This window comes from Somniosus microcephalus, chromosome 13 (genome assembly GCF_052327205.1).
Source record: "Somniosus microcephalus isolate GS21.2 chromosome 13, FLI_Smic_1.0, whole genome shotgun sequence".
Classification (NCBI taxonomy): domain Eukaryota; kingdom Metazoa; phylum Chordata; class Chondrichthyes; order Squaliformes; family Somniosidae; genus Somniosus; species Somniosus microcephalus.
The window spans coordinates 106119203-106143346 of NC_140999.1; the positions used below are offsets into that span (position 1 = coordinate 106119203).

At 48.2% G+C, this 24144-nt stretch overlaps 1 protein-coding gene across 1 annotated transcript in view; it reads left to right on the plus strand.

Moving 5' to 3' along the window:
- ppp4r1l (protein phosphatase 4, regulatory subunit 1-like) overlaps positions 1–21197 on the plus strand; it is a 66925-nt gene extending 45728 nt beyond the window's left edge. The window contains 9 exon segments of the mRNA XM_086005189.1: positions 1986–2248; positions 7742–7834; positions 9904–10089; positions 12037–12198; positions 14297–14397; positions 16471–16591; positions 17975–18109; positions 18454–18595; positions 19231–21197. Coding sequence (XP_085861315.1) covers positions 1986–2248; positions 7742–7834; positions 9904–10089; positions 12037–12198; positions 14297–14397; positions 16471–16591; positions 17975–18109; positions 18454–18595; positions 19231–19379 — 1352 coding nt within the window. The 3' untranslated portion in view covers positions 19380–21197.
- Positions 21198–24144: the final 2947 nt, after the last annotated feature.

Consider the following 24144-nt stretch of genomic DNA (forward strand, 5'->3'; position numbering starts at 1 on the left):
TCTCATACCTTCACAGTCTCCTTTATTCAAGCTTAGCACGCTTGTTTGAGATCCAACCTTCTCACCCTCTAATTGAATATGGAATTCAACCATGTTATGGTCACTCATTCCAAGGGGATCCTTTACTAGGACATTTTTAATTAATCCCATCTCGTTACACAGGACCAGATCTAAGGTTGCTTGCCCCCTGGTCGGTTCAGTTACATACTGCTCAAGAACCCATCCCTAATACACTCAATGAACTCATCCTCAAGGCAGCCCTGCCCAATTTGATTTGTCCAATTAATATGATAGTTAAAATCCCCCATAATTATGTTCCCTCAACTATTTCCTGATTGATACTCCGTCCAACAGAGTTGCAACTGTTCGGAGGCCTATAGACTACGCCCACTAGTGTTTTTTTCCCCTTATTATTCCTTACCTCCACCCAAACTGTTTCATTATCCTGATCTTTTGACCCAATATCATTTCTCTGTATTACAGTGATTCCTTCCTTTATTAACATAGCCACACCACCTCCCCTTCCTTCCTGCCTGTCCTTCCTGATCGTTAAATAACCTGGTATGTTTAATTCCTACCTCAACCAACACCCCTGAAAAATGCATTAATTGGTTATTTGTTTCATTGTTGTTTCTGGGATCTTGCTGTGCTTGTTTGCCTAAATAACAGCAACCGCACTTCAAATAATTCGTTGGCCCGGAATTTACGGTCAGCGGCGAAGCAAAGGCATTCGCCGCTGGCCTCGACGAAAGCTGCCTACAGAGATCTCTGACGAAGTTTGCCTTTTTCGACATGTAATTGATTTCAGCGCAGGATTTCCAAGCGTGCTGTGCTGGGACGTCGACCAGCTGTCTAAGCAGCCAATCACATTGCAGAATTCTCACACACAGGGAACCAGGAAATGAGAACCTGCTTTTACCCTGACTTTAAAAATTTTAGAGCAAAACAAAGATTGGGGCTCTCACGTGGGGATAAGGTCAAATCTGAACCATCATGAACAAACAAATTGTAATTTTTATCATCATGGAGAAATTTGACACTCCACAAAATTAAAGTTAGTTTTTCAGGGCCATAACCTTTGTTTCGCAGTCAATATGCTGTTAAAACCCTAGTTACACCTAATCCAACAAGGCCTAACATTTAATAGGGTATTTAACAGCAATATTACCGCGGAAAAGCCCAAGTTTTCGTCCCTTTCACTGATTGCCTGCTATGGCGGGGTGGCACAGCACAGCCCATGTCTGAGCAGTGAATGACTGACTGCAACTTCAGGATTTCTGCATTTAGATGCGCTACATCCTGAAGTTACAATCAGTTTCAAAGGGGTAATAACAGAGAACGCTGTTAGTTCACCGTTATTACCCACCGCACATCATTGTATATGAAGTGCTTTGAGATATTTCCGAGGAAGTCTGTCTTTTTCATCAGTCCTGTGAAATAGATGTGCAGCAAGGGATTTCCCTTCCCCACCCCCAGACTATTTGGTCCAGTAACCTGTATGTATCCAGGGCTTCCCTATGAATGACTATCAGTATTAAACAAGAACTATAGACAACTGATGAAGTAGGTGCACTATTCCTTGTAGTTATTCATTTGATATTCTGATAAAGTCTGCACAGTTCATTTTGTCTACGGTTCGGTGTTTTCCCAAATGTTATACTAATGATTTTTTACACACAATTTACAGCACAAACAGGCCACGGTCTATTTTGGTGTTTATGCTCCACACGAGCCTCCTCCCACCCTATTTATTTCATCTCACCCTATCAACATATCCTTCTATTCCTTTCTTCCTCATCTAGCTTCCCCTTATATTCCACTTGCGCTACCGTCTACTCTCCAATGATACTTCAATCTTGGTCGTGAGACCAAGCTATCCTGCACAGCACAGACTGCTTAGCCACTAGTGAGGAAACTTTGAGAGAAGGTTTAATGAAGTCTGCAGCAGATTGTCTCTAATGGGGGTGTTCGGTTTCCTCTTGCAGCACAGGTACAAGTGATTACTGCTGCACTTCGAGCTGCCCGACTGGATTCTGCCCCCGAAGAAGAACCATCGTCTGACACTGAAAATAATGAAGTAGTCCAGGCAGAGCCTTCACCACTCAGCCCAGTGCTTCCTGCACCCACGCACTCTGCGTGCATCAACAGTGATGTGGCTCTGGGCTTGTCCCTGCAATCTCAGCTGCTAGGTCCAACAACTGAACACTCAATTGAATGTTTCGAGCCTAACGAAAATGAACAGACTATGGTAAGTTAATATCTTTCCGACTTCCGTGTCGCGCATATATACACACAAGCGTAATCATGAGTTTTCACAGGGCCAACGCAACCATGTCTGTTGTTTTACTAAATAGCTTCTGGTATTAGATAGTGTCCCGCACATTGCATAAGCTGACTTTTTTTTTTAACTTGCCGTACTGTGGAGAGACTGATGCTGCATTTATATGATCACGCTCAAACCGGTCCCATGGGAAGTTCTTTGAAATTTAATCTGGTTCCCTTGCACCAAATCTGCAAGGCATACAGATAGTCCACATGTGCAGTTGCTCCAAAGTGCAATTAACAGCATTATATGTGCACGAGAGCCATACATCAGCAGTCAGTGCATTTTTAACCTTGGCAGTCTGACTGGGACCTTCCCTGATGTCAGCGGAAGATTTCATTGCTTTCATTGCTAATCTGTATGACCTGCACGTTGCTGACTGTGGTCAACCTGCCCACAGCCAACTTTAAAATGGTAGACCCAACCTTGATGCTGCATGTAGGTTGCCAACTCTTCAGGATTGCCCTGAAATTAAAAATTAATCTCCTGGACACTGCTGCGAGAAAATAATAGGGAAAATCATAGAGGCATTAATAAAAAAAAGTGTTTTTCATTTTTGTTTCAACATTTTCATTTTAGTTATTATGAAAATATTGGAGGTTGTGGGGGTGGTAAAGGCCATTTGACTGGGTGGGGGGTCATGTGATAACCTCTAGGAATACATCCAACTAAAATTGGCAACATTAGGCTGCATGCGCACTGCTGTTTTATATTTGATGCCCGGCGGTGCCGAGGCTTTTTCGAGGGCATGTTGTTGTTGGAAGAGAGAGAGCGACTCGGGGGGGGCGGGGTGGGGGGGGGGCGGGGTGGGGGGGGGGGGGGGGGGAAGAGAGAGAGGGGCGGGGGGGCGGGGTGGGGGGGGGCGGGGTGGGGGGGGGGGGGGGGGGAAGAGAGAGAGGGGGCGGGGGGGGCGGGGTGGGGGGGGGGCGGGGTGGGGGGGGGGGGGGGGAAGAGAGAGAGGGGCGGGGGGGCGGGGTGGGGGGGGGCGGGGTGGGGGGGGGGGGGGGAAGAGAGAGAGGGGCGGGGGGGGCGGGGTGGGGGGGGGGGGGGGAAGAGAGAGGGGCGGGGGGGCGGGGTGGGGGGGGGGGGGGGAGAGAGAGGGGCGGGGGGGCGGGGTGGGGGGGGGGGGGGAAGAGAGAGAGGGGCGGGGGGGCGGGGGTGGGGGGGGGGGGGGGAAGAGAGAGAGGGGTGGGGGGGCGGGGTGGGGGGGGGGGGGAAGAGAGAGAGGGGCGGGGGGGCGGGGTGGGGGGGGGGGGGAAGAGAGAGAGGGGCGGGGGGGCGGGGTGGGGGGGGGGAAGAGAGAGAGGGGCGGGGGGGCGGGGTGGGGGGGGGGAAGAGAGAGGGGCGGGGGGGCGGGGTGGGGGGGGGAAGAGAGAGGGGCGGGGGGGCGGGGTGGGGGGGGGAAGAGAGAGGGGCGGGGGGGCGGGGTGGGGGGGGGAAGAGAGAGGGGCGGGGGGGCGGGGTGGGGGGGGAAGAGAGAGGGGCGGGGGGGCGGGGTGGGGGGGGAAGAGAGAGAGGGGCGGGGGGGCGGGGTGGGGGGGGAAGAGAGAGAGGGGCGGGGGGCGGGGGAAGAGAGAGAGGGGCGGGGGGGCGGGGGGGGGGAAGAGAGAGAGGGGCGGGGGGGCGGGGGGGGGGGAAGAGAGAGAGGGGCGGGGGGGCGGGGAAGAGAGAGAGGGGCGGGGGGGCGGGGTGGGGGGGAAGAGAGAGAGGGGCGGGGGGGCGGGGGGGGGGGAAGAGAGAGAGGGGCGGGGGGGAAGAGAGAGAGGGGCGGGGGGGCGGGGGAAGAGAGAGAGGGGCGGGGGGGGCGGGGGGAAGAGAGAGGGGCGGGGGGGCGGGGTGGGGGGGAAGAGAGAGGGGCGGGGGGGGGGAAGAGAGAGAGGGGGCGGGGGGGGGAAGAGAGAGAGGGGGGCGGGGGGGGGGAAGAGAGAGAGGGGGGGCGGGGGGGGGGAAGAGAGAGAGGGGGGCGGGGGGGGGGAAGAGAGAGAGGGGGGGCGGGGGGGGGGAAGAGAGAGGGGGGGGAAGAGAGAGAGGGGGGCGGGGGGGGAAGAGAGAGGGGGGGGAAGAGGGGGGCGGGGGGGAAGAGAGAGGGGGGCGGGGGGGAAGAGAGAGGGGGGCGGGGGGGGGAAGAGAGAGGGGGGCGGGGGGGGGAAGAGAGAGAGGGGCGGGGGGGGCGGGGGGGGAGAAAGAGAGAGAGGGGCGGGGGGGGGAGAAAGAGAGAGAGGGGCGGGGGGGGGGGGGAAGAGAGAGAGGGGCGGGGGGGGGAAGAGAGAGAGGGGCGGGGGGGGGGGAAGAGAGAGAGGGGCGGGGGGGGAAGAGAGAGAGGGGCGGGGGGGAAGAGAGAGAGGGGCGGGGGGGGGAAGAGAGAGAGGGGCGGGGGGGGAAGAGAGAGAGCGACGGGGGGGGGAAGAGAGAGAGCGACTGGGGGGGGAAGAGAGCGAGCGACTGGGGGGGAAGAGAGAGAGCGACTGGGGGGGAAGAGAGAGAGCGACTGGGGGGGAAGAGAGAGAGCGACTGGGGGGGAAGAGAGAGAGCGACTGGGGGGGAAGAGAGAGAGCGACTGGGGGGGAAGAGAGAGCGACTGGGGGGGAAGAGAGAGAGAGCGACGGGGGAAGAGAGGAGAGCGACGGGGGAAGAGAGAGAGCGACTGGGGGGGAAGAGAGAGAGCGACTGGGGGGGGAAGAGAGAGAGCGACTGGGGGGGAGGGGAAGGGGGGGAGGGGGGGAAGGGGAGGGGGAGGGGAGGGGGAGGAGGAGGGGGGAGGAGGGGGGAGAGGAGGAGGGGGAGAGGAGGAGGGGGGAGGGGTGGGGGAAGGGGGAGGGGAGGGGGTGGGGGAAGGGGGAGGGAGGGGGGAGTCCCCGAGCCCCGCCCCCCCCCGATCTCCCGAGGCTCCCCCACCCATCTCCCGAGGCTCGCCCCCCCGATCTCCCGAGGCTCGCCCCCCCCCCCCCCCCCCCCGATCTCCGGAGGCCCGATCTCTGGAGCCCCGCCCCCCGCCCGAGCCGGCTTCAAGAGCAGAGAGACCCCGCCCGAGCCCCGGTTGCCTTGGTAACCCTCCTCCCCTCTCCGCCTCCCGATCTCCGGGCCTGGGCCTGAGCGGCCGATTGCGTGAACAAAGACCCTCCTCACCTGTCACGGAGTTGAAATCTCCGAAAGCGGCCACGGTGCCCCGGGCCTCTTCCCCCGCGCATTCAGGAGGCACGGGGAAGAGAGAAAGAGACAGACTGCGGGGTGGGGGGGAGCGAGTTAGACGCCGCCGCGCACCTGCTCCGCGGAGCTCCGTGACGCCACTGCCGCACCAGCCTTTACTAAGATGGCGGCGCTCAGCTGAGGCCGCCCCTCCAGCCTTCACAAAGATGGCGGCGATCGGGGGCCGCTTGTTGACAGGGGCCGGGAGGTGCCTAGCTGGGGCGTGGGTGCGGAGGAGAGGCCGAGGCTTCGAGGCCTACCTGGAAAAACGGGGAAAGGTAGGAAAATTAATGAGATTAGATAAAAGATTTAGAAAGTAATTAACTTTTTTTTTAAAAAGAATGTGTGTTTTAAAAGCAACTTTTTTTTAAGAAAGACGCAGAAAGCGTGAAAAAGAAAGGAAAAGTTTGGAATCAAGATGGCGGCGACTCACCTCGGTTCAGAACGATAAGGCCCCGCCCACACACGCACCGATTGGTCGATCGTCCCGTCACTCGACCGTAGGAGGGCCCGGCTGCACGCGCCAGCAACCCGGCATACGATTGGTCGACCTCGAGGTCACTCTATCGCTAATGAGCGGATAATGAGATGCTAATGAGCAGAATGTTGAACGTTTTTTGGATACCGCGGGCGCGATTTTTGTTCGGCCGAAACGTAAATACGCTTACGACCGTTTCGGAATGGCAAGCTTTCTTTTGACATAACGCACGCGTAGGTACGCTCTATAACTTTCGAGCGCATAGCCGGACAGATGCACACGTGAGGACAGATAGACAGACAGACAGAACGATCCGTTTATATATATAGATAGATAGATACTGGGCGAAACCCACTCCCAGGAAGTGTCTCGGTACCTCCGACAGCATTCATCAATATGATGGCCTTTGACAACAGAGTTGCTATTGGAGGAAACCCTGTAAAGTAATGGTGGTGGAGTAAGGCGCCCAATTTTACAGGAAACTCTTTTATCCAGACTGGCGTGGTGCCGGTTGATCAAAAAGTCCGGATTACAGAGAGGTATACTTACCAAGGTACGAGAGCCCCGGTTACACGGCACTTGTGCAGGGGTCCCGGTTACACGGCCACAGATCCAGGAGTCCCTGTTGCACGGCCACAGGTGCAGGAACCCCGGTTACACGGCCACAGATCCAGGAACCCCGGTTACACGGTCACTAATATATAGTAAAACTTACCTGAATCATCTGCTGAATATTGCCGGTTAAGAGAGGTTTCCGGATATTTAGGTGCCGGTTAAAAGAGAGTTTCCTGTAATGCAAAGCTGAGCATGTAGCAGTGTCGGGTGGCACGATGGTGCGAAAATTCCATTGTAGAATCCCACACTAATAGTGGTACAGAGGAGCTGCATGTAATACCTAAGGTATTAGTACCAGCTACAATTTGTCTGAAATAACCAATGGGGAAGGGGCTCAGCTGGGGTGGACCATTTGTGAACCCTCCACTCAATTGAGACCAGAAAACCAAAGTAGACCCTGGTCTCTGCAAGATGTAAACTGAAGGCCTTGCCATCCCAGTCCTGTCAGCCTGATGGCACCTCTTGTTAGCCTCTCATCCTCTGGGGCACCTGACTGAGTTGACCGCAATCTCTCCCTTCTTTTCACTCTAGTCACTTACCCACTTGCCACCCAAACTGTCAGCCAAGCACAGAAGCAATTAACATGTCTGGCACAGAATATAAAATCTCCAGTGAGTAATGAACTTTGCACCTTAGACTTCATTCTCTGCCTTGACCGGCATTAAACAAAATATGGAAACCTCTCTGGATATAAATTGATTGCATAAAGGCAGGAGTTATGCATAGTTTCTCCAGCTATCAAACCCCTTTCAAATATTAAATCCCATTGGTGTACATGTCACTGGGTCACAGGGCTTCTTTAAAGCCAAGTTACTGGGAACAGTCAGAACCCGCAGGGCAGATGTGTCTGAATGGATAGCCCTCTTGCTCCTGGTACCAGGTTTAATGCTCTCTCTGAGCATGTGGTTTTTAGAGGGCTTTACACAGGCTGTTCTCCTTGGGTGATGGCCATTAAGACAGCAAACAAAAGTGGGAGTTGTGCATTTTCAGCAAGTGCTCTCAGTGGCTGAACGGTCTTTGTGTTTTTCACCTATTTTCTGCACCTGTCAGTTTACAGGGAGCAGTACCTGACCCCTGTATGATTTAACATTGTACGTGCTTGCATTTCACACACACATTATGCATTCTTGCACTTTCAGAGTATGGGTAGTCAGCCATGTTGTGATGCCGGATCATTAGAGCTGGAACGTGATGACAGTTTGCTTTTTGGTGACGATCAGTCAAAAGTACAGGTTGGTATTCGAGAGATGCTGTTCTCGGCTCACATGCTAAGTAAGGTCCTCCTGATGCATTGCTAAAGATCCCAAAATCTTGTATAATGACTGTGGAATTTTACCTCCCCCAATGTAAATCAGCCACCCTGGTGATACAAAGGGACACAAAGGAACAAGACTTGTCCAATTACACAGAAGCAAACCCCTTGATGGCCCCTATTGGAGCAGAAAATAATCAAAGTCCCATTTCTGTCTCTCCTGCCCCTCAACACATGATTGAAGGAGAAAATATGAAGATAAATGGTAAATGGTTGCTCACTGAGTTCAGACTTGGGATGCTGTAGGATAACTATCCTGTGTGATGACTTTCATTTAACACTCAGACTCTGGGCCTACTTTCACTTTTTTGTTGCTTCCCGTCTGGAAATAAATTGAGAGATGACTGCAGATGTCTTCATGCAGCAACGGATACTTTTTGCATCTCTGCTGAACTATTCTCCCCCCCCCCCACCCCCCTCCCCCCCCCCACCTTCACCATACAACAACAATAGCTTGTATTTATATAGCCCCTGTAACGTAGTAGAATGTCCCAAGGGGCTTCACAGGAGTGGAATCAGACAAAAATTGACACCGAGCCAAGGGAGGTGGAGAGGTTTGGGGTAGGAATTCCAAAGCATAGGACTAGACAGCTGAAGGCACAGCTAACAATGGTGGGATGAAGGGAGTGCGGGATGCATAAGAGGCCAGAGTTGGAGGAACGTCGAGTTCTCTGAGGAAAATATTTATTTTGAAGAAGCGCTGTTTTTATTGAGATTATTTGACTCCATTTGCAATGGAGGATGCGTGGCTGCCCCCTCCACCACAGTCATCCAGAAGCTGTTTCTTGGAACTTTTATGTAAAGCCTCTTATTAGGATGTGAAAATATACAAGACAGTAGGGATAATTCTGCGAAGGGGCATTCACAGACAGCACGTCTTGGGAAATCGCAGCTGTGCAGACTGTTATTACCGGCCTGCTGGATCACATAACCAGCCGTAGTACGTTCCCACTGCTGTTTGTGAGGTGGAAGCAGTAGATTCAAAGCCAGAGTGTAAGGAGCCATGAACACCTGACGGTCTGTAACGGTGCAGGACAGTATGCCCCATAACATGCAGTGATGTAACAGAATAAAACATAACTTCAAAAACATTTCTGCACTTTAGCTCACATTGTTATGAACTTGCATCTCTTGCTGTCCTCCATCAGACTGGCTGCCCAAGGGCTAAATGGAAGAAGCATGCTGTGCTTCTTTAGTATGACCTGATTGTGTTTTTTTCCGCACTTGAGTGATGATTTCAGTCAATCAAATATTAGCTCACTTGGTAACATTCTTGCCTCTGAGGTAAAAGCTTGCTCTTGGGCACAACTCTAAGGTGACACTCCTGTGCAGCAATGAATGAGTGTTGCATTTGTCGGAGATGCCGTCCTTCCGATGAGACATGAAACTGACGTGTTCTCTGCTTGTTTCAGTGGTTCAGGTGGATGTTAAAGATCCCATGATACTGTTTAAGGAAGAATGGGTATATATCCTGGTCAATATTCCTCCCTCAACCAATATCACCAGAAACAAATTAGCTATTTTTACATTGCACTGCAGTTTATGGGATATTGCTGTAGGCAGCGTTTGTCTGTTACCTCAGTTCAAAGTAATTTGTTGTGTGTGAAGTGCTTTAAGATGTTTCTGTGAGGTGCGATAAATGCACCTTTCATTAACGTCAATGTAAAAGCTCAGTTTCTATGGAAAGATTCCTAGGATTTACAGTACTCTTAAAACCTTGCAACGAGTCAGTTCTGAGTTACAGGAATGGGATCCACACTCTGCCCCCTGCCCCAAGTTACAGGACTGGGATCTGCACTCTGCTCCTCCCATTCCAAGTTACAGGAATGGGATTGACACTTGCCCACATGCGTATAGTGACGGTGCATACAGTTTAAACCACTCTCATTTTATCCTTTCTCTTGCTTTCGTAAGTGCAATCACCAGGCAATTTACAGGGATGTGTTTTTTTTGTTGCTAACTTGCAACGTCTGCTCTTCCCCTTTTCAGGATGTTATTCCACAGCCGTTGCTGGACCAGTACCTGTCGATGACGGATCCTTCCCGAGCTCAAACTGTTGACACTGAAATTACAAAGCACTGTGCGTATAGTCTCCCAGGCGTGGCTCTCACTCTTGGCAGGCAGAACTGGCATTGTTTAAAGAACACCTATGAGACACTGGCATCTGATGTACAGGTGAGTATTTGAACCCAAAGCTATGAACCAGTTGCCTTGGGCTGGCATTAATGGTGCATGATCTAAAAACTGGGGAATAATTTTTTCTTTTCATTTACATGGTACTCTAATCTAGTGTGGAAGTAATGGGGATGGTGGACATTGTCCCAATTTGATTCTTTCAACAACAAAAAAATCTAGGCTCATAGTGCAGGACACAGCCAAGGTTAAAAAGAGTAGGAAAGAAGACAAAGTAAATCAGGTAGTGCTTGGGAGCTGCCAGGGTTTGGTTTAAAATCCTCTTGATTTATAAAGAAGAATACTACATTTACATTTAGTAATGTTTGTTTCTTCACAAATATTGCATTGCTTTGTAGAAGCTTTATTCTAGCTTCTGAAGTTCCTTGTGGAAAGATCATTGCATGCTCTACAAAGACTATACCAGATCTTTCTTTCACTCCATCTATAGAGTTCCCAGAACCAATCTGAAACCACAAGTTCCTCATTGACCATCACATTGCATCTCTCTTCCTCCTCCCCCACTTCACCCAAATAAATGAGTGATTGGAGTCGTGGGAGATGCACTTTTTTTTGCAAGAAAACCTTCCTGTATGATTACCCAGTAAACTTTGAAGCAAATCAGCGATCCCTCACCACAAGTCTGTGGTGCCGTATTCCATGAGTTCAGCTTCTCGGCTGCTGCCCTGAGTCGGAAATGTTCTGGTCCTAGGAGAGAGTAGGCTGTCCTTGGTGTCCCCGCTTTCTCATTATTCTTGACTGCATATTTCAGTTCTTGAAATAGGTTGGAAAGCTAATGGGGAATTTTAACCCAAAAAATGGACGGGTTTGGGTCGGGTGGGAGGTTAAAGTGTTAAAAACCTGAATCCCAACCCCAATCTGCCCACTTCAGGTTTTAACGGAGGTGGGACGTGGGGCGGGCAACCAGCCAGCCCGTTTCCAGGAGGCGGGTTGGCACTTTAAATCTGATAATGAGGCTGGGAGCCTCGGATTTAACCTGCTTTAGTGACATTTTGCATTTTCCCGGGCCTCTGGAATCCAGACAGCTGCAGCGAGGTGGGGACTGCCTCGAAGCACTCCTGGCCCTCCAAGCTCCCCCACCATGAGACCAGTCCCCCCCCCCCCACCCCCCCGGGGTCGGGGCTGGGACCTCTTCTTCAGCATTGCCCGCCGGACTGAAAGCCAAGCATGTCAATCAGACTGACAACTGGGCAGGGTACCTGTCAGTGACATCACACGCACGCTGTGGACTTCCAGTTTCCCGCTTGCTACTGGGCCCTCCCCTTCTCCCAGCAGGTTCATAAGTTTCAAATCTCCCCCCTAGGTGTCTGGGATTCTGTTTAACAAAAAGGGTCCTTTTGGAGGTTTATGGTGGAAAAGCCAGCAGAACATGGCCTAGAACAATCAGGCAAACCTTTTGGGTCGTCCGGTTTTAGGCCGAGATCATGTCCTTCACAGCATCAGTTTCACTCCTTGTGTGGCTGACTCACGCAGCTACCATTCTTCCCCACTTGTTCCAGCTGCCCTTGTGAACTCCAAGGCAGGGCAGTCAAAACACTTGGATGTGCAGATTGCAGACTTTATGTGGCTGTTAGGTTTGTTACTGATTTGGGGGTGGGTGGGGGAGGAAAGCTAAAGACATGGTCCAGAATGAGTCCTTGCAAATAACAAAGTGGGGCAGGATTAACTGCTCTAACTGCAAGTCTTTTATATAGCACCTGTTACGACCTCGTGACATCCCAAAGCGCTTTACAGCCAGTGAAGTACTTTTGCAGTGTAGTCTCTGTTGTAATGTAGGAAACAAGACTGCCAATTTACACACACCAAGCTCCCACAAACAGCAATGCGATAATGATAGGAATGGTAATACTATTTTTGTATAAAAGGCTATGAGCACTTCAGAGCCTTCTAAGTGGTTAGTTTTCTGACGTGTGTTTTATGTTTTGACAGTGGAAAGTACGGCGGACACTGGCCTTCTCTATACACGAGCTGGCCGTGATCCTCGGTGATCAGCTTACTGCGGCTGATCTGGTTCCTATCTTCAACGGGTTCCTAAAGGATCTGGATGAAGTGCGAATTGGAGTCCTAAAGCATCTGTATGACTTCTTGAAGGTAAACTTCATTAGAGACACCTATTGGGCAACTTACAGCTTTTGATACTGGATTATTGCCAGAACTATACATTCTTAAATCTAGGCAAAATAAAACTGGACATGCACAATTGTTTATCTGCATCTGACCACAAAAGGCAGGTTAATGTTTACAGTGAGACTCTACTTCAGTTGTCTCAAGCTAAAATATTGAGTAATGGACATGTATTATCTATATAGATCATGATTCGTTAGATACCAAATTCTGACCATCAGCTGTCTAATTATTTCCCCCCTAGTTTTCTCTGTGGCTTTTCTATCCTCCCCTCTCCTCTCCTCACCTGAAGGGGTTTGCCTTCTTGCTGGGGTAAGATTTCACATCTGCTGCCTTGCCCAAATGGCGATTATTCGTGTGCGAGTCTCAGTGGTGAGTGTGGGCGAGTGATTTGATCGCAAGCAAGTCCATTCCACTCCTTGCCCGGCTTCCTCGCACACACTCCTTTCCATTGCAGATAGACACCAGGGCCGTGAATTTCCTCTGCATTTTCACCCAGAGGCAAGCATTACCGAGGCGCAAGTCAATTACGTGGCCTAAAAGATTGTGAATTTTGGTCGTGACGTGTGCACGCAAGTACAATATGTCCAAATCATTTTTGATCCCTCTGCCCGAACGCATCTCCGCCCATAAAGCTGGCCCCGCCCCCAAGTTTTAGAGCCTCCTATACACGAGTTTCTTGCAGTTGCGCTTGCTCAGAGGCTCTCTTCAAATTTCAACCAGATTTTCAAACGCAGCAGGAAACAGTAATTTCTCTGGTGTTTTATTGCCATTTTTTGAGCTTTTTAAAAAAATGTAACCTCACTGAGACCTGCACTGTGTTTTCTGTCTTTGAATGCATTTTTATGGCATCAGTTACGTCACCTTAAACATGCTGTACTTAATGTGCATGAATGATGCTTGAATGAGTTGAAATTTTAATTTTCGTACTTAGGAATATATGGTGTGAGTTTGGCGCTTTCCTTGGGCTCTAACTGTTTACGCTGATTTACGGCCATTTTACATTCAGGACTATTCTAATGAGATTCGTACTATAGACACAGTCTTTCTATGAGTTTACTGAAGCTGGAAGAACTATAAGGTCTTTTTTAAATGGTCAAGGCAGTTTGTATACAGTGTAATATGTTTGTGCTGTGGTAATCTGCCTTTTTTTTTTGCTTCTGTGAATAATCTTACTTTGTGAATAAATCTAGATCATAGTTTTAGCCTGTGGGTGGTGGTCCGATTATTTTTCTGTCATCCAGTTAACAGACATGGTAGGAATTGCCTATATTTCACAGTAGCCAGCTTGCCACAATAGTAGTCAATTCTGATACCTGGTAAGGCAGATATGGCCAAGATGTTTAAATGACACCATGTGGGTCACACAAGTCCCCCAGCCTTGGCAACCTGACCCACAAAGCTCAGGGTAATATGTCGCCTTTGAACTTTGTGGGCTTGGAGGTTTGAAAAGGGCAGTTCTTGGCAGTGTTGCCTCTTTAGTGGGTAAATCCCAACTTCAGTTAGTCTCAGCAATCTTGTGAAAGATGCAAATTAATGGGAATTTCCATTTCAACTTTACACATGGTCCCTAAGACTCCTTGGCACACACTAAGTGGCCTACGAAGAGACAAAGTCTGGATGCTCTTGTCTGCTGGGAGCCGTTTACATCGGAAAAGGTTGGGGGAGCCTGAACTAAGCTAGTCATCTCGTTGCCTGGATGGAGTCATGCTAAAAAGATTCAATAAGTACTGGGTTTGTGGTGGGTGTCTCTGTGTGTGTGTCTGTGTGTGTGTGTCTCTCTGTCTCCTGGGTACTTGTAGGAATTTTTTTGCTGTATTTTTCCCCTTCATTCTGGGAATCTTAAATGAGCTTCACTATAGAATCTCTTCTGTCCTGTCTGCTCTCCTGGTATTTATCCATATTGGTTTTGGAGACCTTTAAGCACGGTGATGGGCTTCCGCGTGTAGCAGACACACGGCTGCTCAGCGAGGGTTAGCGGCTTCCATTTAGAGTGTTGTGAAAACCCTGTTTAACTTGTTGTATCCGTCCACCCTGGAACTCATCGTATTCTCCTTGTTCACAGCTGCTTCACGTGGACAAGCGTCGCGAGTACCTGTACCAGCTCCAGGAGTTCATGGTAACGGATAACAGCCGGAATTGGCGCTTTCGATATGAGCTGGCAGAGTAGGTGTTCTGTACATTTTGAGTAGTGATCAGAAAGATCTGTTTGCTAGCAAATCTGAAACTGTTCTCCTGCAACCATATTGTGTGATTTGAGTGAGAGCGATTTGAGTTCAGCATGTTGGCTGGCAAGTATGTGAAGTAAAAGCCTGTATTGTCGTAAATGATGCAATGCTCAAAACATGGCTGTTCAAAAGTTATAAAATTTAAGAACAACATCTCAGTAAATGGCCTAATAGTGGGTGACAGCAATACGATCGTCACAACAGACGCTCCACTGGTTGGACTGTAAGCGGACTGAAGCGCAAACCGACTGTGTATTGCAAGCCCCCCCCCCTTCCCCACTGTTCCAATGTATGTTTTCTCTTTCTTCCTTGCCCTCCTCACAGGAAAGCACTGAGTCGAGCTGTAATTCAGTTTTTTTTCATTCATGGGATGTGAGCGTCACTGGCAAAGCCAACATTTATTGCCCAGCCCTAATTGCCCTTGAGAGGATGGTGGTGAGCCTCCTTCTTGAACCGCTGCAGTCTGTGTGGTGAAGGTACTCCCACAGTGGTGTTGGGGAGGGAGTTCCAGGATTTTGACCCAGCGACAATGAAGGAACAGCAATATGTCCAAGTTAGGATGATGTGTGACTTGGAGGTGATGGTGTTCCCATGCGCCTGCTACCCTTGGCGTTCTAGGTGGTAAGAGGTCGCGAGTTTGGGAGGGCGCAAGCTGCCCTCTAGTGCCTTGGAGAAATGGCCGTCCGACCCGCTATCATATTATCGGCCCCAGTGTGTCTGCTCTGCAGTATTTGTGTATTGCGTTGATGACTAGAAAGAAAATTTGGGACTTATTGCAGCAATAGAGGGGGGTACAGCAGAGATTCATTAGGATACTGCCTGGTGTGAGGAAATCCAAAGAAATACTTCAAAAATTGAGGCTGTTTTCATTAGAATGGAGAATGGGACAGAATAGATAGAAACAAACTGTTCACTGATTGAGGGGTCTAGAACGTGACAACGTAGATAAAAGGTTAAATGCAGCAGAAGAAACCTTTTTTACACAGAGGATTGTGAGGCTGTGGAATACACTACTGGAGTTAGTGATTGAAACAGAGACACTGTCAATGTTTAAGAATAGGTTAGATAGGAAAGGGAAATCTGGGGATGTGGGGACGAAGTGCACATATGGAATTAGGACTCGTGCTCATGTGGAGGATAAACACCATGCGGACTAGTTGGACCAAATGGCCTGTGAAGCGATCCATGCAAGAAGTGAAGTCCAGATGTGCTTGCTCCAGTCTTGTGATTCATTATCACTATAATTGTAATCTAGTTACCTGTTTTTGAAGAATAGCTGTCTGTAAAAACTGATGTATATGAATTGTCTTTAACTGCAGTTGAGGCATAGATGCTGCCTTCAGATCACTCGAGGAATGGACAATGAGAGGTTACTATGTAGAATTATTGGGTGATTGAACCCTGACTCCATTGTAGAGCAGGAACCATTGAACTTGACTTGGTAAAGCATATGCAGCCTTGTTGGCCTTGAATGAATGCCGATGAGTATGGCTCTAGTTTATTGTGGAGATTAAGCCCACTGTGCTATTACTGGCTATATGACCCTGCAACTAGGATCTGCAAACCATATGGGACTAAAAAATGCAAATGTTTCTTCTTTCCCTCCCACCCTTATTCCCCAAATGGCTCTGCAAAATGATCCAATGAAAAGCTGAGCCATACATACTAGGAGAGTCCCAGGTCTGTACTTGTCCTGAGTCAGCCTGTCTGGTAAGCGTGCTAATTGGCTTCAGGGTCCCTAGTTTAGGGAAGGCAAAATTAGGCAAGATTTTTGCACCTAGCTGTACATACTGGCTGTGATGCTCCCTGCAGATGGACCGTTTACCAAGGCTTTTACATGAGGTGAGTTACCTGAAGGTGCCTGGTACTTGTGGGACTGTTGTGGCAAGAGTTGGTGCTTTAAGAAAAGGAGAGGTGTGGACAGAAAATGGAAAAAGGCAAATTTGCCTTGTGTTTCAAGTGATTTTTCACTGTTTCATATGATGTTAACATTACTCTTAACCTATTTCAGACAAGTAATTTTGCTGCTGGAGCTCTACAACCCTAACGATGTGCACGACTACCTACGGCACATTGCGCTCTCTCTCTGTTCTGATAAGGTTGCTGAGGTTCGGTGGATTTCATTCAAGCTGGTATGTGCGACACGCATGTTACTGTTCCACGTTATTGTCAAATCACGTTTCAATTTTATATGATTCTCATTGATTTATTTTCACTTGGAGTTTGGGCCTGGCTAAGCTGTGGATTTGTCTTCAGCTGTTGAGGCCACTTCATGTCCGAATCTCCAACCTGCACCCCTGGTTGCACTTGTCGAAATTTTTAATTTCTGATTCTGAAATGTGGTTGCCTTCACTTAGTGACCCAGTGAGACTCAGTGATTGGCTGCCTTTCTAGCCTGTCAAGGTAAGGGTGGAAAATGGCAACATAAACTTGGCTCAGTGGTAGCACTCTCTGAGTCAGAAGGTTGTGGATTCAAGCTTGACTTGTAGGTGACATTTCAATGTAGTATGGAGTGTTGCAGTCTGAGGTGTTCCTTTAAGTGAGATGTTAAACCAAGGTCTGTTCAGCTGGATGTAAAAGATCCCAAGGTACTATTCAACAGCAAGAACAATTTTCATTTATATAGCACCTTTAATGTAGAAAAAATCCTTGTAATTTATCTCAGTAAGTATAAAAGGACCTTTAATTCAAAATGTTCTGACTATATAAATCGTTTTTTTGAGTGCCCTTGAGGTGAATGGATGACTGTGACTGGGCTGTATTCTGCTTAGTAGCTGGTCAAAGTGGCATTGAGTGTTAAGTTTAAACAATGCTCCCATTTTGTATTTTTAATTCTTATTGCTCAAGTAGAAGCTGGTTTTGAATGATTGCTTACCCCAAGCATTTGTGCTCTTGCACATCTCCTGTTTGGTTTTCCGAACATTCCAGCCTAAGATTGTGGCACCAGCAGGGTTTGCGTTTTGACATCCAAGAGTTGCTCACACCAGTTAGATTCCTGATCTATTGTCATTCGGTTTAATTGTCTGAACTTTAACCTTGTTTATGAAGCAAAAGGAAATTTGCATTGGCAGATAACTAGTCTTCAAAACTCTTGCCATGCAGATCGTCTGACTGCCAGCTCCCAAAAGAAATGTATATTTTTTAGAAAGAGTCTCAAATAAAATACAAAAGTCTGCAAATGTTGGAAACGTCAGCATCGGTAGAGAGAACAAATAAGTTAAAGTTTTGGGTTTCAGCCCTTCAGAATTGAAAAATGAATGGAGAAGCATTTTGGCAAGGTCAGAATGAAGGAGGGGGAAAGAGAGGAAGCGCTGGGACCTGCAACCTGCTGAATCATTTCTGTTTGAAAGTGTTAGGATAATGGGGGCCACTGGGGGAGGTTACCAAAGTGATACTGAGAGTGCATGGTGATATCCAAAGTCTACCTATGGAACAAATTCAGGTATTTAGCAGAAGCTGCTCCTTTTGCTGCTGCTAGCTTTCACTAATGGGCCTTGTTTGCTGCTGTTGAACAGGTAGTGGAGATCCTGAGGAAGTTCTATGCCACCGCCACTGACTCATTAGCCGTGAACTTCATGACCGAGCTCACCCTTCGGTTTTGCCACTGCTCCAAGTGGATCGGACGTCAGGCATTTGCCTTCATCTGTCAGGTGAGTGAGTGAGCAAAATAATTCCCTCTATTATTCAAATGGGTCCACATTTTTCACCGCTGACTCCTGGAGTCTTTGGCGGTAGGCCGGAGGAGAGGGGAACAGAATTGAGGTTGGCTATTGTTTTCCACTCTTGCTCATCCTCACTGTCCAGGTTCACGCACGGTCATTTGGTGGGGCTACTGGTGCATATGGGAATTGTGATCCCTTAAGAGTTGGTGCTGTTCAGGATAAAAGACAAGAAAAATGTTTTAAATACCAAAGAGATGTGGAGAGCAGTAAAGGGCACTAATTGATGGCAACAGTTGCTTTAATTGAGAAAATACACACTCGTTTCTACACAGGCCGTGGTGGAGGAAGAATGCATGCCAGTGAACCAGTTTGTTGAACACCTGCTTCCCAATCTGCTTGGTTTGGCTACTGATCCTGTCCCCAATGTTCGGGTATTGCTTGCCAAGGCACTGAGGCACACGCTGCTAGAGAAAGGTAAATATGAAAATGTATAGCGTTCTTAAAGGAAGGTATTGGTGGGTGTGATGTTCTAGGAATCATTATTCACACTGTGTCGCACTCTGTGTATAGTTTTATATATAATGAGCAATTCGGCTCTAAATGACCCAGGATTGCACAGCAATTACACCTTAGCAACATAATACATTTTGACTGCTTTGAGGAACACCATTGCTGTATTTTTAATAACCTAGGAACAGGGGTAGACTATTCACCCCCTCGAGCCTGTTCCGCCATTCACTTCGATCATGGCTGATTCACACCTCAACTCCATTTTCCCGCCTTACTCCATATCCTTTGATACCCATACCTAATAAAAATCTATCAACCCCAGTGTGTCTGCTCTGCAGTATTTGTGTATTGTGTTGATGACTAGAAAGAAAATGTTGGACTTATTGAGGCAATAGAGGGGGTACAGCAGAGATTCATTAGGATGCTGCCTGGTGTGAGGAAATACAAAGAAATACTTCAAAAATTGAGACTGTTTTCATTAGAATGGATAATGGGACAGAATAGATAGAAACAAACTGCCCACTGATTGAGGGGTCTAGAACGTGACCAAAGGCGAGGCGGCTCTGGTTAATGCTGCATTGATTCTTTGTTCTTCCCAGCGTATTTCACAGAGGCCGAGAACCCTCATGTAGAAGCCGTTGAAGAGATCGTTCTGATCCTGCAGTCGGACAGAGACCGCGATGTGCGGTTTTTTGCCAGCACCGAGCTCCGGAGCAACCCCGTAAACACCACCTCCTTCATAAACTGAGAACCTTTCTAACAAAGTTGTCTGACTTCCTAACCGCACGCAGTTCCAGAACTGGTGATACGTCCGGTGAGGCCCCGAGTCCCGCACAGGGTGGAGGCGACGCATAGCGGTGAAGTGGGCATTGCCTTGGTCTACAGGCTGGATCTGGACTGGAGGATGCAGAGCACCTTCCTCTTTGTTAAATATGTGTATAGATCTGCAACAGAGCTTTTATAAATGAGGGGAAGGGAAGGGGGGGGAATTCACTAACAAAGCTGGTAACCGCAAGAGCCTTACCTGTCCATATTTCCTCGACTACCTACTAATATTTTTGGATCAAAAAACTAACGGGAATGGTTTTTTTTTTTAAACTCCCTCCGATTCTTGACAAAACCTTTTTTATTTGCTAACACTTCTATTTCTAAAAGTGAAATTTCTAATTTGGAAACGGTTACGACTTGATTTTTTTTAAAAACACGCTCCTCATCTTTATAATTTTGTACAGATTCTTTGTATTAATATCCCCAACTGACACATGTTTGTACTTTTCAGAAAGCGTGTGAACAATAGTGATTTCAGGCACCGTTTAACTTTTTAGAAACTTACAGATCTCTTTTTATTTCCCCCCGCTCCGCCCCAAACAGCTACTTTCCCATTTGCACTTTGGAGGCTACACTGAGCTGTCCTCTTAGCTGGTTAACGACTGACTTCTGCTCACCGCCAGGGAGCGGTGCCTCCAAGCGGGCTGAGAGGGGAGACGAGCAGAGCGTCTACCGCTTTTACCCCCCCCCCCAAAACCTTTTTCTGAGTAACTGAGCCAGGTTAGTTGCGGGAAACCTAACCAGGAAGGTGCAGCCGCGCTTGTGAGACCAGCAGACTGGGCTCGGCCAGGCTGTTATACAGGTGCGTTTTAACTCTTTATAAATTCACAAGGTAATTGGGAACACTGCTGTAGAGTTCGATAGCACTGAGAATGCAGTTCATACCACTAATGACAAATGCTAGAGAATTGATATTCAGAGTTGAACGCAGTAAATGTGAGGTAGAATGAACGTTTAATCTTTTAAAAAATTAATTTAAATGTTTTTATCCTTGAACCAGCTGCTACGGGTTCCATATCTGCTGATTGGTTTGTGGTAAGGGCTTGGAGATGGGACTGCAGGGTAATGCAGGGACGCATTACATCTCCGTCTAACTACTTGGTGCTGAATTCATCTTGAATAGTGCTCTGGAGGATTTGCTGGTGCCAGTCTGGGCCTTCGTCAGTACTGTTCGTTGTTCATTGACTCATTCAGTGCTCAACACCTGCCACTGTTTCCACTGAGGTTCCCTCTCTTGAAGACTCGGTGCACTGTCAAATCTTGTAGCTCAGCATAATGAATGGAGGCTGGGACAGTTGGTATCTCCATGGCAGTGAACGAGGTAACCTGACTGGGTACAGTAGCTGAAATGTTCCCAGACTAGTTTTGCCTTTATGAAAGTGAGCTGGAACAGCTTGTAAAGCATCTTGATGGGACTGGTCTTGCCGAATGCAAGTTGATTCCTCTCCAATCTTTGTAAAGGAGGCTTTGGGTGTTACTGAATGTGCAGCATCTTTTTCTTTGTTTTGCCATCTCCTCCTCCTCCTCCTCCATGGTTTATGGTGAAAGAAATGCCCTGCATCAGGAATTCTGGCCTTTGCACTTCCCTTGTTTTGATGCCGACTCGTATTACCAAGCATTTTTTATTAAATGGTGTATAAGAATGAGGTTTTTGTATAGTGTAAAGACTGATTGTATTGTAACTATAGTTACAAGTTTTGAGTTTTTACAATTAACATTAAATACTGTGTTGCTGTAATGCTTTTGTGTATTCTCTTATTGCTTTCATCGAACTCCTTTGATGGGACCAGGAAAAGTTTATTTCTTTGTAGCCATTTATTATTCGTTCAGTTAATACCAATAATTAATAAAGTGTCATTGCCTCCAACACCTCCACCCATCCTGCCTAAATTATCATCGGTTTAGAGAGTGGCTTGCTCCTAAGGCCAGTCTCGTTCTCCCCACTCCTGGAAGGCACTGGCCTGCTGGGCTTCGGCTCCATGGGCAGCAGCCCTCCAGTCCCTCGCCATCCCTCGTGTGAGACCAGGTGGTGATTGCCAGCTCTCTATTCACCAAGGGGATATTATAGGTGAGCCCTAGCCCGGGGTGGAGAGGCATAATTGAGCTCGATCCTGTCCTCACCCGATGTCCACGTGTACTTTCCAGTAGCTGTTCATTTAATCTTCCTTGTTTTGTTCCCACCTGCAACAGGATGGCCCAAGTATTGCTTGGGGCAAGTCACTGGCACTTGGTTTCTTTACTAAGCAGTTTTATGTTATCCCCAGTCTGAGTAAGGCAACAAGCTGAAACTTAACAGAAGTCGTCCTTTTTTTTTTCATCAAATGTTATTTTGTTTTGAGTTAACTTGCTCTATTTGGGGTCTCCAATGTAGCCCATCTGGCCTGGACTTGTGCTATGATGCATTTCAAGACCCAAATCCATTAGTGGACCTCCTGTGCGGTTTGGGTTTGAAGGATTGACGTGAATGGCAGTAAAAGGCCTGATCTTCATGGCTCCCAAATCTGCACCATCCAACACGAGCCCGGCATTGGATGGGTGAATTATAGCACAGAAACAGAACCTTTGGTCCAACAGATCCATGCTGGTGTTTCTGCTCCACTCGAGCCTCATCCCACCTTCCCATCCTATCAGCATGTCCTTCTATTCCTTTCTTCCTCATGTACTTATCTAGCTTCCCCTTCAATGCATCTATGCTGTAACTCACTCCCAGGTATTTATTATTCTATGCATAAAACACCCAAACCCCTCAATTAGACTCCCAACTATAAAATATTTGATGGGTTCCTCCACTCGACATTAGGTTACTGTTCTATTCCGATTATCCATCGTTCCCGTACATTGGTTTTACAGAGCAGTTTTCCTATGTCCCTCAGCTTAAAAGCTTTACACACTGTTTTGATTGAATCACAGTCTCCTTGGTAACCCACGATTGGCCTGCTGTTCAAAACATTCTAGAAGAAGATTAGTTCCAAACCAATTGAGTTTGATTCCATGCACTACTTTAGAAGGTTTAAGGGACTTGGTTAAAGTACCAACCAGCTCCACTCGGGTAGGTTGACCTCTGTCTTCTAGGTTCTAGCCTGACATTTGAGGTTGACCAGTTCCTGAGGTTTGAGAATTAATTGTTTGGATTTAATATACTTTGGGGGAAGTTACCAATAACCAGGAGCGAATTTGACTAACCAAGGGGCAAGTGTGTGCAAGATTGACCGTGAAACTGGCCAATTAGCTTGTACAGCCTGAGATTTTTTTTTTGATCCTGGGATGTGGGCATCACTGGCAGGGCTAGCATTTATTGCCCATCCCTAACGCCCTTGAGACAGTGTTGGTGAGCCGCCTTCTTGAACCACTGCAGTCCTTGTGGTGAAGGTGCTCCCAAGAGTACTGTTTGGGAGGGAGTTCCAGGATTTTGACCCAGCGGTGATGAAGGAATGGCAGTATAATTCCAAATCAGGATGGTGTGGAACTTGGAGGTGATGGTGTTCCCATGTGCCTGTTGCCCTTCTAGGTGGTAGAGGTTGCAGATTTGGGAGGTACTGTCGAAGAAGCCTTAGTGATTTGCTGCAATGCATCTTGTCGTTGGTGCACACTGCAGCCATGGTGTGCCAGTGGTGGAGGGAGTGCATGTTTAAGGTGGTGGATGGGGTACCAATCAAGTGGGCTGCTTTGTCCTGGATAGTGCCAAGCTTCTTGTGGTGTTGGAGCTGCACTCATCCAGGCAAGTGGTGATATTCCATCACACTCCTGACTTGTGCCTTGTAGATGGTGGGGAGGCTTTGGGGAGTCGGGAGGTGAGACACTCGATGCAGAATATCCAGCCTCTGACCTGCTCTTGTAGCCACAGTATTTATATGGCTGGTCCAGTTAAGTTTCTGGTCAATGGTGACACCCAGGATGTTGATGGTGGAGGATTTGGTGATGGTAATGCCGTTGAATGTCAAGGGCAGTGGTTAGACTCTTGCTTGTTGGAGATAGTCATTGCCTGGCACTTGTGTAGCGCAAATGTCACTTGCCACTTATCAGCCCAAGCCTGAATGTTGTCCAGGTCTTGCTGCATGGGGGCATGGACTGCTTCATTATCTGAGAGTTGCAAATGGAATCATCTGTGCGAACATCCCCACTCATGACCTTTTGATGGAGGGAAGGTTATTAATGAAGTAGCTGAAGATGGTTGGGCCTAGGGCACTGACTTGAGGAACTCCTGCAGCGATGTCCTGAGACTGAGATGTTTAACCTCCCACAACCATCTTCCTTTGTGCTAGGAATGACTTCAGCCAGTGGCGAGTTTTCCCCCTGATTCTCATTGACTTCAATTTAACTAGGGCTCCTTGATGCCACACTCAGTCAAATGCTGCCTTGATGTCAAGGACCTCTCGCCTCACCTCTGGAATTCAGCTCTTTTGTCCATGTTTGGACCAAGGCTGTAATGAGGTCTGGAGCTGAGTGGTCCTGGCGGCATACTATGATTGAATTTTATATTAAGTTTGAGAGTGATGTAGTCCAATCTGAATAGAGGAAACTACAAGGGTGTGAGGGACAAGTTGGCCATGGTAGATTGGGAGACTACACTAAGGTATGAAGGTGGGCATACAATGGCTAACATTCAAGGAAATAATGCATAATTTGCAACATATATTCCTCTAGGGCATAAAAATCCAAAAGGAAAAGTGATCCAACCATGGCTA